The sequence below is a fragment of the Festucalex cinctus genome, chromosome 1 (genome assembly GCF_051991245.1).
Source record: "Festucalex cinctus isolate MCC-2025b chromosome 1, RoL_Fcin_1.0, whole genome shotgun sequence".
Lineage (NCBI taxonomy): Eukaryota > Metazoa > Chordata > Actinopteri > Syngnathiformes > Syngnathidae > Festucalex > Festucalex cinctus.
In genome coordinates, this window is record NC_135411.1 from 15,677,467 (window position 1) to 15,689,752 (window position 12,286).

Genomic DNA, 12,286 nt, shown 5'->3' on the forward strand with positions numbered 1-12,286 from the left:
AGAAACAACACATCATTATCCTTGGGCCTGGGGCTCAGTGAGTCGTAACGAGAGTAATAGGAAATCCACGGTTGGGGAGAGAAACGGTCGTGCATGGCCGGTGGAGAGAGACCATGCAGGGGTATGGATGCTGGAGAGACTCGCAAAATTATGGCTCAAGGCTATTGTAAAAACTGTCGAGCGTAAATGACTGCGATTTCAAACATCTATGGAAGAAAGGAAAGAGGGAAAAAGGGGGGAGAAAAAGGCGAGTCTCGTTTTTTTTTTTTTTTTTTTTTTTTTCCACCCCTCGCTGTTATGGAGAGAAACCGTCAAGTTTTAGTGCGCATTGCTAATTAGTCAATTTCTCTCTGCCTTCACAGCCCGGCGACTTTGCTGCTGAGCTGAAACTGCTAATTTCTGGGACCAGCCTTTTTTTGGCTGTGAACTGGATGGATGAATGGCTTGTCTCGCACAAATGACAAAAAGCCCCTGCCTTAATCTCCATCGGCAAAATAACCCCTCATCCACACCCCCCCCCCCAGCTAGTCCTTCAAAAAGCAAGGTGCTCCATACAACTTGGAATTTATGATGCATATGCACACGTCCACTCTGTGTTCATGGCGCACCTCTGACAGAACAATACTGATCATTCCACACTTATTTGTATATGCAAGCCTGGATACAATCAGAGAAGTGTGTTCTTGTCGGGTGTATGCATGTGCACAAATTGGCCCCCAAACCAACTTTGTCTCACTATAATATTAAGACAGACATGTCACACTTTATATCACTCTATTTCCCTGCATCAAACATCGAAAACATGTTAAGGACAGGGGCCCTCGAGGACCAAAGTTGGTAATAATCTTAGTTCCTTACCCACCTCCAGCGTCAATCAAATACAGTAGGGTTAAAAAAAAAAAGGGTCCTCACAGCGAAGCATACAAATTCTGACATCAATTGTTACTAGGGGTGTGAATTGCCTCGTACCTGACGATTCGATCCGTATAACGATTCATAGGTCACGATTCGATTCGATACCGATTAATCCCGATATGAATTTACAAGTCGATTGTTACGATTTTTTTTTTACTCAATTTAGATAATACCATTCAGTAAACTTGTACATGTACACTGTTAGATTTGTATGAAAATGTATTATTTATTGATCTGAAACTTCACTTTTATAACTGAGCCACTGTATTTAACAAACAGGTTGTGACCTTTTTCATGTTAGAACAGCATTGAAATAAAATATTAAGGCTTAATGTTCCATTAATCTAACATTCTTCCATCCCTAAGGTGTGAAAGTTAGACGTTTTGTTGAATATTTTTTCATCAAAAATGGACGTTAAAAAATCGATTCGGCTGCCTATTGAATCGATTCGAGAATTGCGTGCTGTAGTATCGTGATATATTGCCGAATCGATTTTTTTTTTAAACACAACTAATTGTTACAGACCTGTGAGGAATTCGACAGAGAGGACCCTATTTTCATGCCCAGCACAATTTTAGCACAAAGTGCATTTGTAGAGTTTTCCTTCTTTTGCTATTTTCGTATGGCAGTTATGGAAAATGTCAACACATTTGCACCGTTGTGAGAATGAACACAGCCAACTTGATTTGGCGTAGCGCCCCTCATTCGTTTTAAATTCAGCATGGGAGAGGTGCGCTGCATGAATTAACTGATGTAATAATTCAGAGCATTCGATGCATGTTGTTGTCATGTAGTATTTATGAATGGAATATGACTTACTTAGATATGAACACTAGATGGCTCATCCGCGCTGTGAGCCATTGGGAAAAAACGTAACCATAGGGCAGCCATCTTGGAACAGGGCTGCTCGATCACTCATAACATTACAGTCAATGTAGCACCGACTTTGAAATAACTGCAGATTGGCTCATCTCTCACAAATTCTCAACTGATTTTCATTTATGTTGTTAGATATGACATAAGAGATGACACAAAAAAATGTTTTTATTAATAGTGGAAGTCAACCTTTCTTGACAATAATATGTTATATGTGACCTCACTAGTCTAAACCTGACATTCTAATTAATATTACATTTGTGGAATATGAGTTGTGAAGCAGAATCCAGCTGTTTTTATCCATCTCAGCCATTTTGCCACTTGCTGTCGACTGAAGATGACATCACAGTTACTCAGGTTGAGGCAACGACCAATCACAGCTTACCTGTTTTCTGAAGCGGACCTGTGATTGGTTGTTACCTGAGACCTGAGCAACTGTGATGTCATTTTCAGTTGACAGCAAGTGGCAAAATGGCCGCCTTCTGATACTGATAAAAACAGCTGGATTTTGCAGCTTAACTCATATTCCACTAATGCAATATTAACCAAAATATCGTATTTAGACTAATGGGGCTGCATAGCATATATCATTGCCAAGATTTATTTTATTATAAAAAAAAAAAATTCGGAGGTGGGGGGGGGGGGTGACTTGCCTTTTACATCTGCAATTTAAACATTTTAGAATCCAACAAGTTATGATTATTTAAGTGAATCAATCATCCAACCTGCAGAGCAGTCCCCTGCCCTAAGATGGCCGCCCAGCGGTTATGTTGCAGACTCCACCTTGACATCCACCAGCAGAGTCTTAAGTTCTGTCTTAGTTATGTATGTTTTTTTTTTTCTTTTCCTGCATGCTTTCCCTAAGATCTGTCTGTGGCCCATAGGTGGGGCAGCTGAGCACCGAAGTACACACCTGTGGGCAATTGGTAATTAGTTCTTTGTTTTAAGGCTCCCCAGCATACCAGCAGGTTGCTGGATCGTTCTTCCGTTTGCAGTGTGCATTCTGGTTTTCGTCTGTTTGGGTTACAGTCCGGTCCTCCTGTTTGTGGGAGTGGGTTTGTTTTTTTCTAGCATTATACATGATTTGTTTGTACTTTATAATTTATGCTCTTACCCAAATGGTATCACCTTTTGTTCCACACTTTTGTTCTTTTGTACTTTACAGTTTTGTTTGTCACTTTAGTTTTTTGTAATAAAGACTATCAGTGCTTTCGTCGACGTCTTGTTGCTGCTTTGGGCTCCGACTAATCACAAATCTTGACACGGAGACCAGAATGCCTTAATCAAATTCACCAAAATCACATTACACCACCTGCGCCACCAATTAGTCCTGCTTTTACCTGGTCTCAAGTCAAATCTACTTTTTGTCACTACGTTGTCAGGTGTGCCCGGGGCGTTTAACTCATTCACTCCCAGCCATTTTCACAGAAGCAGTCCTGTTCTCTCCCGGCTGTTTTACTGGATTTTGACTGATTTTGCAAGGCCCACAGAATATTGTGTTCAATTGCTATAAAAGCATGGAACCTACCAAAAGAAAGATTAAAGTCTCTTCTTTCATCAGGAAAAAAAGTATGTTTCTATCCGTTACCGTTTTGCAGCAATTAGCATTAGAAGAGAGCTAAGTTTCATCAGTTTTCACAAATCTATTTAAAATTGTAAGTAATTGAGCTTTTTTTTCTACATGGCCCTGGTTGATCTCCTTTGCTCTGCTGCCACCTGCTGGCCGTTTGTGTAATAACTACCATTTCTGCAACCGTTCTTTGCAATTGAGAGGCTGCATCAAAGCCTTCTGTATGCTCTAGCATAAAAAACAAAAACAAAAACAAAACAAAAAACGTATAAATACGTCTTTGGGACACAGAACATTTTTAAAAAAACGTATTTATACGTTATTGGGAGTAAATGAGTTAAAAACTTTCTTGGTCTGGAATACCCAGAAATGTGCAGCATGGTCCGCCAAATTCTCAAACACAGTAAACTAGACTTGCGCTGATATGAAAATGATGTGCCTATATTTGCACCGAGTGCAGGTGCACCTCTCTACAAATATAGAGTCCTGAATCTAAAGCCCTGAATCTGGGTCTTTTAGACAGAAATAATAGTACACTAACCATGACACACAAGAGGCTGGCTATGTTAGCCAGATCGCTGTAATGAAAGCACGCGTCAACACACTAGTTCCCCTTTCAAGAGGGGCGCACGTGTCCCACACATGCCCAAAACAATCGTCCCAGTGTCTCACCAATCTCTGGGGTCCATCACTCAGCTATCACCTGTCCCAAGCGCCCTTTCACACACGCACACACACTTCTAGCACAAATTGCTAAAGAACTCCGAAGAGTTGTCCCCACAATCTTGCACAATGACGGAGACCAGAATGATAAGAAGACTGACTTGGAATTTGGTCTACTTTAATGGCAACGGATGGTTAACAATGCTATGAAAAAATTGGTCGAGAATGACTTATTAGGACATAATGAACTGTCAATTAAATAAAGAGCTCAATTAGAGCAAAAAAAAAACTTCCATGTGGGACTCCCGTGGGACCGACGGTGACAGATACCTCAAAAGTTATACGGAATGACAGATCGGGATAAATGTTCACGTACTATGAAACAGAACATTGTGCTTTGGATATGGACATGCACTAACTAGCACATGGAAGATGTTTTTATCCAAATGAAACGTTTGAGAGACACTTAAAAAAAATTTTCAAACATGCCTAGTTGGTGTTTACTACAGTTTAAGTCGTAGTTGCGAGGACGCGTGGCAGCGCTACAGTAGTTGGCCGCGTTGCACTTGGGAGTCACATACTGTTATCTTTACAAGCGCTCAGTTAGCACTAAATTACCCAAGTCTCCAGCGAGCCATTCCAACACAATAAAATGACCATTTCCAAACTCTTTCAGCTCTTTGTAGCAGCTCAGTCTCCCGAGGCCGCTGGTCTTCAGATTGCTGGGCGTTTATGGTTGCAGTGTGCAGCAGGAGGAGGTGGTGGTGGTAAAGGGGTGGAGGAGGAGGAAAATTGGGGAGGGGGGAAAGGGGGGGGGGGGTCATCAGATAAGAGAAGAATTTCAAGACTAATTAAACCCGTTGAGACAAAGAATCACACTACAGTGATTTACAACTCTCTGTGCCAGTTAACCCGACTCATATTTAGGTGTCATATTACACAGATCAGATCAGGTCCACCTCCATTCCTATTGAAGGAACCCATTAGAGAGGATGTCAACAGCAGGAAGACAGTTATACGTAAGGTCACGCATAGACAGCTTTTTTATTAGCTAAAATAAACACGTCCATTGGCTAAATCGCAATGCTATGGTAAGCTACAAAGAGCTGATTTCTGCACATCATAAGGTCAGCCGTGTTTTGTTCCGTTAACATAAAGGGTGAGCATTTACTCCCATCAGTGCACCGAAACAAAAAGGCAAAATCCAAACTTGTGAATAGCAAAGTCTTTCATCCGTAATTCCGTTTGCTAGCTTCTGCAGACAGAAAATTGGGTGGCGAGGGAGGGGGGGGGGGGGGGGGGGGGGGGGTTATGCTAAGATAGAAAGTATTATTTTCCTAAATGGAAGGTGTCAGATGGTCACGGAAATGTGATCGGCTGTTCAAGATCACTGCTTCCCATCTGCAATTTGTGACGTGTGAAAGATTCAGCCCAAATGTGCTCAGCGAGCGTAAATCCTCAGCACTTTCTCTTATCGTGGAAAAGCAAGATAACCAGCTGTTTACAGATCACAGAACATATCATATTAATATCATGGAGAGGGCGATATCATCTTGTTTGAAAAAAAAAAAAAAAAAAGATATAAATTTTGTTAACCATCTGTGGTATGGTATTGCAATTTATGAATTAATATGCGTAATGTGAGTCAATTAAATTGTAAAAGTACACTGGCAGAATTACATCCAATGCAACAATTCAAAAAGTAGGATTATTTCTGGAAAAGAGATTTTCTTTCAACAAAGTCTGCATTGTACTAAAGGCTTTGGAAATAACGCAAATTATTAGGAACAGCTCTCAGTATTGCGCAATACAGTTATAAAACATAGCAAACTAAAAGTGCAGTCAAAACTGAAAATACTCATGGTAAATCTGCAGGTTAAAAAAAAACTAGCAAAAATATTTAATAATATACTGTAGCGATATGTATTTTAATGCAAAGTACCTCAATCGACCTTATACACAATAGTGTACAAGCTGGTTCAAAACAACTGGACAACAGTGAGGCACTTTTAAGATCTTTGAACTGTGAATTTCTATATTTAGTGTTGCATTAATTTAGAAAAACAAAACAAAACAAACACTTCGATCGATTTTGGGTGTTGTGGTTAAAGCAAGTTAAATGCACCAGTTCTCAAACAGCAAGGTGGATCCCCCCCCCCCCCCCCTTGGGTACGCGTTTCGATACCAGACCCCAAGAAACCTTTTTTCTTTTTTTTTTTAAATCTAAAGCAGGGGTGTCCAAACTACGGCCCGGGGGCCATTTGCGGCCCGCCGTCCATTTTTTAGTGGCCTGTGTCATATGCTAAAAATGGCATTTGACTCAGTTCAAATAAAATAAACAAAACAAAAATGTTTGGAGATGGTCAAAGTAAGAAGGGAGGGTATCGAAAAACGGGTGCAATTAAAGGTTATTTTAGTTAACTAAAACTAACGAGAAAACAAAATCGAAGATGCTTTAAAAAAAAAAAAGAAAACTAACTGAAACTACATTTTATGTTTACAAAACTAACTAAAATAAAACTATCTTTTAGTAGATTTATTTTAATGGAACTGGAATAATGACGTCGTGCCCATGGTGTTTTTTAAATGTCGTGTACGAATAATACACATAAAAAAAAACCTCAAACTAATACTGAAACTAAACCAAAAATAAGCATTTATTAAATAACTAAAACTAATGAAAAACTAACAGAACCACCCTGAAAAATAATTAAAACGAACTAAATTAAAAAAACAAAAACAAAATAAAAACTAAAATGAAAAATTCCAAAATTGTAATAACCCAACTGCCATATTACAAATAAATCGGTTGATATACCGTAGCATTTTTCTAAATATGCTAAATATTCTAAATAAAAAGCACAAATAAATTATTTGTACAATTTTTAAGACTAAACACAATTTATCTTCATAACATTATGAGGCCCTTGCGCCCTTCTGATTTTCTGTATGTGGCCCTCAAATGAAAACGTTTGGACACCCCTGATATAAAGGGATACTTCACTTATTTAGCCCATTATAGCAATAAAAAGTTAATATTTTGTCTATAATTAATTTGATACTTTCATTATTTTTCACGTACAAATAGTACCTTTAAAAACACATTTTGCAACTTGCTGTCGACTGAAAATAACATCACGAGGGCTCAGGTAACCAATCACAGCTCACCTGTTTGTTAGGTTTGGTCATGTGACATTCACAAGCTGAGCTGTGATTGGTTACCTGAGCCCTTGTGATGTCATTTTCAGTCGACAGCAAGTTGCAAAATGTGTTTTTAAAGGTACTAATTAACTAAGGTACATGAAAAATAATGAAAATATCAAATTTATTATAGGCAAAATATTAATCTTTGACTGCCAAAAATGGCTAAATAAGTAAAGTATCCCTTTAATGGGTTTGGGAATAAAGTGTAATTGTACATCCACAACAGTAGGTGGCAGTGGTGCTCTCATTGTCAGAGAAATCACAAGGAATAATAGCTCCTCTCCAGAGTTGTATTCATGAAAATTTCATAGACAAATTGTAAAATTTATAGTTGAGGCAAAGAGGTGGGCGGTGGGGACGCAAAAAAACAATTTTATTTTCTTCAAAATAAATAACGGAGAAGCACAGATTTAAATGAAAGGTCAGTTGTTTTGATTCTTCTGTCATTCTAGAATGGAAAAGTGTTCATTTTCTGATTGAAATAGTGCATGTTGGCACAGATGGGGCTCGTCGAGGTCATGAAACCGTATTTTAGAGGATCAGGAGCTTTTGAATGGGAGCAGCTGCTTCACAAAGACTCTAACAGTCTCCTCGCTTCTCCATGAAGGGAACAAATGAGGAGAAAGCAAAGGAGTCAGAGGTCGCAACTTTCCTTTCTAGTGCTCAGTTTGGGAGAGGAAAGAGAGCTGGAGACTAACACGAGTATTTATTATACTGACAGTTAAGTGCGTGCGTTTCTCTGATCAGATATGACTCCTAAACCACCCACAGGGGCAAAAAAGATAAACAAGACAGGACTAGCACTTTTGCGTATACAGTATGTGCCATTCGGGGAGCCCTGCTGTTCTCTAACCCCCCACACATGGCGTAGCCACCACAGACACGCCTCAGGGAGTCAGCAGGCAGCCGGGAGAAACAGGCGGTGCCACCACATACACACACACACACCCATGCGAGCGCAGGAACATATGTGTGTGGTTCTCAAATTAAAGAAAGAATACTAGTTTGTGGGGTTCAACTGTAACTGGGACTGACCTGAGCGTAGAGTCCGGACTTGTATGCGTGTGTGTGGGTAGTGGGGTCTGAAGTGGCTTTCAGCTGGGAAGTAAGGAGGAGGGGGAGGGTGGTGGGGTGCTGCTTCTGCTGCACAGTCCCCCAGCGTGATGCATCTACCTTCAGGGTGGCAGCAGGCGTGGAGTGGGGTGCGACGGAGCGAGCACGGGCTCAGTGGCGCGGTCACCTGGGGACGCTGAAGCTGTTGTAGCAGGACTGATAGTTCTTCCTTGGGAGGACTGCAAGATGAGCCCCATTGTGTTAGCAAAGTCCTTCTCATACAAAGTTCTCAAGCCTTCAGCATCATACTCAGAGCTGTATCTCATCATTTGACCTTCTCGTGTAGATAAAGAAAGGTTGATAAAAAAAAAAGGAGTACCTAATGTTTTGGCCAATGAATGTGTAAAACGAGATGTTTAACTTTTATCTCAACTGGCGTACTGTATTTGAGATGACGAACATCAAACGCATATTTCTATTGACAGTTGCAAGTCAAAACAAAAAAACAGATTTATGGTGCAGTTCCAACACTAACCTGTGAGAGGCAGCATGATACCACAAGGTTTCAGGACTTCCTGGAAATACGAAGAAAAAGAAAGAGAAGAAGGTGTTCTGTTTCAGCACAGTTAATTTATTTAAAAAAAAAAAACAATGCATAAAATATGTATTCTTTATTATTGTCTACAATGGTTGCACCAGATAATGGTTGGTCGCACCACATACTGTATTTTTCCGATTATAAGTCGCAGTTTTTTTCAGTTTGGCTGGGGGTGCGACACACTCTGGTGCGAATTATGTGTGAAATTATTAACACATTATTATATAATTTCACATGTTATTTTCACACTAAACCGCAAGAGGGCGCTCTAGGCCTGTGTTGATAATATCAACATTGCCGGTAGAAGAGGAAGCGGCGCATCGTCTACCTCCCGAGTTGGGGGAGTTGTTTAAAAGTGACACCGAGGATGAGGTTTCATTGGATTTAGTAATTTGGAGTGAAACTGATAGTTTGGTAAACTTGTTAGCATGTTCTTTATGCTAGAGTTATATGAATAACTTGTAGTGATGGGAACATAAGGGAGAGTTCCGGGTGAGAAGGTTTTGTTTTGTGGAAAAGGGGAGTTAGCCTGTTAGCTTCTAGCTTAGTGGGGAGTTGCTGTTAAGACCTCAGAAGATGATGTCAATAAAACGCCAGCCTTTGGCTCCGTGCTTCAACACTCCGCCTCCGACTCCCGTCACTGCTCGCTACAAACTCTTAATATGTTACGTCGTTACTGACATTACCAGGCATGTCAGTCATGTAACGTTAGTATACCGTACACTTATTCAGCTTGTTGTTCTCTCTTTTATTTTTATTTTAAATTGCCTTTCAAGATGACATGTATGATTTTGGTGTTGGATTTTATTAAATAAATTTCCCCCCAAAATGCGACTTATACTCCAGTGCGACTTATATATGTTTTTTCCTTCTTAATGATGCATTTTTTGGCTGGTGCGTTTATAATCCAGAGCGACGTATAATCCGAAAAATACGGTAATATTTTCAATTTAAATCAAAGTTTTGAGGCTATCAATTAGCCATCTAAACAAAACAAACTAGCTAGCTACACAAGTAAAAGTCTAACGAAAAAATATATTTGTTGGACAAAATTAATATTTATTATTTTTTCCAGGTCATACCACATGATGTCCACATATGAGCTCTACATACCAGTTGCTAAAAGGGTAATTTTTTACATAGCTGTGAGTTATTACAAACCCGATAGCAGCTCCCAAGTGTCCTTGACTGTCTCATGGGTAATATAAAAGTTCCAAATTGGTTATTTATTTTTGGTCGCACCACATGATAATCCATAAAATAGGCATTATCAGACAAACTTATCCGTCAATGACCCATTGACAGTAATAACCAGAACTGCCAATACCGCCTACTCGCAGTAACAAGAATTGAAGCCACCGGCAGCCATCTTGCGTTGCCAATCACTAAGCACACCTAACTTGAATACATTGATTTCTCTGTGACGTTTTCACGTTATTTTCTGTCTCTACGGCAAAAATGGCACAGTATATGGCATACGGTTGAACCAATAAGTCTGTCAGAAGCTCTAAATAAACATTTCATCGGCAAAGATTCCATTACAAATTTTCTCTCAGAATGTATATCTCCGAGTGCTACTCAAAGATTCATCTGCATCATGTTGTCGGAATCATTAACAATGACATGAAAGCAAATTCCATTCAAGACTTCTGTAAGTGATGATTCACCATCCTGAAATAATATCCGTCCTTTCGTTGGTGTTGATGCAGCCAGTGAAATTCATTTTTTTTTTATGAGACTCATATTACTCCATGCAGGGATTCTGGCATAAAATATAATGTTTTCTGTGAAAAGGACTAACAGAAGTTGTCAGTTACAGAGGCAACGCAAAATGGCTGCCCTTTGGTTTCAACCTCAAGAGGCAACTGACAGTCAAAGTTAACATCCACGGTTTAACAGCACATGGCTTGGCCAAACTCATTGTTGACCATGAAGATTTGCCATCAGAAATAATAAACATCCATCCATCTATTTTCTTGACCGCCTATTCCTCACAAGGGTCGCAAGGGGCGCTGGAGCCTATCTCAGCTGGCTCTGGGCAGTAGGCGGGGGACACCCTGGACCGGTTGCCAGCCAATCGCAGGGAATAATAAACACATTTATCATATTTTCCAAGCATATCAGGACAGAAGAATCACTCTAAAAAACACTCCTACTCACAGAAAAACCACTCAGGATAATAATTTGACAGAAGCGAGCAAGAATGCTCAAATTTGGCCAGATTATTGGCACGACGATGTTATCCGACTTATAAAAGTGGGCCAGCTGCATTAATAAGCGTCGAATGAGCCACTTATCATCGTTAAAGACGCTGTCTCCATGTGACATAAAATCTGATTTAATATTACGAAGGGAAGTCATTTAAAATATGCAGTCAAACGCCACACGAGACGGTTAAAAGTGCTACCGTGCTGCTGTTTTGGTTAGCAACTGGCTTAGCGGTTAAGTAACTACAATAACCATGTGTGAACAAAAATAATTATGATCTGAGATAAGTTATCTGTCTAAGTCAGCATATAGCCACTAGGGATGTAACGATATACAAATGTCACAATACGATATTATCTATCACGATATTGTGGGGAGGTTGGCGAAATTTTAAAAAGGTCACAATATTGTAAAAAAAAAAAGAAAAAAAAAAGCTCATACTAGAAAAAAAAACTATATTGTGCTTTTGTACATAACAACGTTATGTTATTATTATTATTATTATTATTATTATTATTATTATTTTTTTTATTATTATTATTATTATTATTATTATTATGTTGTTGTTAATGCACATACACATTGAGTTCCTCCACATACTGACTTGCTTCACAGGCATATTATGTTCCCCGTCATCTGACAATTAGTGTAGATTTTAAACAAAAGGGCCAAAAGATGCCTTATAGAAATTAAACTGCACTAAAAATTTGGCCACCAGAGGTTGCTACAACTGCACAAATGGAAATCAACCTGACTTTTTGAACAGATGTGTTGCATTTAAATATCGTGAACATGACGACGACGATATTGTAGCAGTGTTAATATCACGATATCACGATATTGTGCTTATTGTTGCATCCCTAATAGCCACTATGAAAAACCGGTTGGATGGATTTGATCAAAACACAAAGCTTCGAATAATATTCTGTGGTAAACAGTGTTCACTTCACTAATTCCTTTGGCAAAGGCAAGCCGACAAATTATTCCAAAGCTTTTCATTTCTGAAGCGTACATTTTGTGTCGCAACTATTGGAGTCCTATCTTTTGGAAAACTCGGCGTCGAACATGGTCAGCTTTCGCAATTATTCAGTCCACTGACAAGTGAAACAAATGGGACCAACCCAGTGCATCCTGCATTATCTCCACTCCTTGGATTCGCTGACAATAATTAATACAATGGCAACTTTCTGTTTCCGGG

At 39.4% G+C, this 12,286-nt stretch overlaps 1 protein-coding gene across 5 annotated transcripts in view; it reads right to left on the bottom strand.

Annotated features, from left to right (window-relative positions):
* klhl14 (kelch-like family member 14) overlaps positions 1 to 12,286 on the bottom strand; it is a 48,628-nt gene that overhangs the window by 21,837 nt on the left and 14,505 nt on the right. For 2 of the 5 annotated variants that reach the window (XM_077519155.1, XM_077519172.1), the window contains 2 exons: positions 8,818 to 8,857; positions 8,403 to 8,521 (listed from right to left, as the gene is read on the bottom strand). The exons of 1 other annotated variant lie outside the window; for it this stretch is intronic. In XM_077519155.1, the coding sequence (XP_077375281.1) occupies positions 8,403 to 8,521; positions 8,818 to 8,857 (159 nt within the window). Of the gene's footprint in view, positions 1 to 8,264; positions 8,522 to 8,817; positions 8,858 to 12,286 lie in introns of all 5 variants that reach the window. 2 more of the 5 variants (XM_077519145.1, XM_077519136.1) reach the window with 1 other exon arrangement.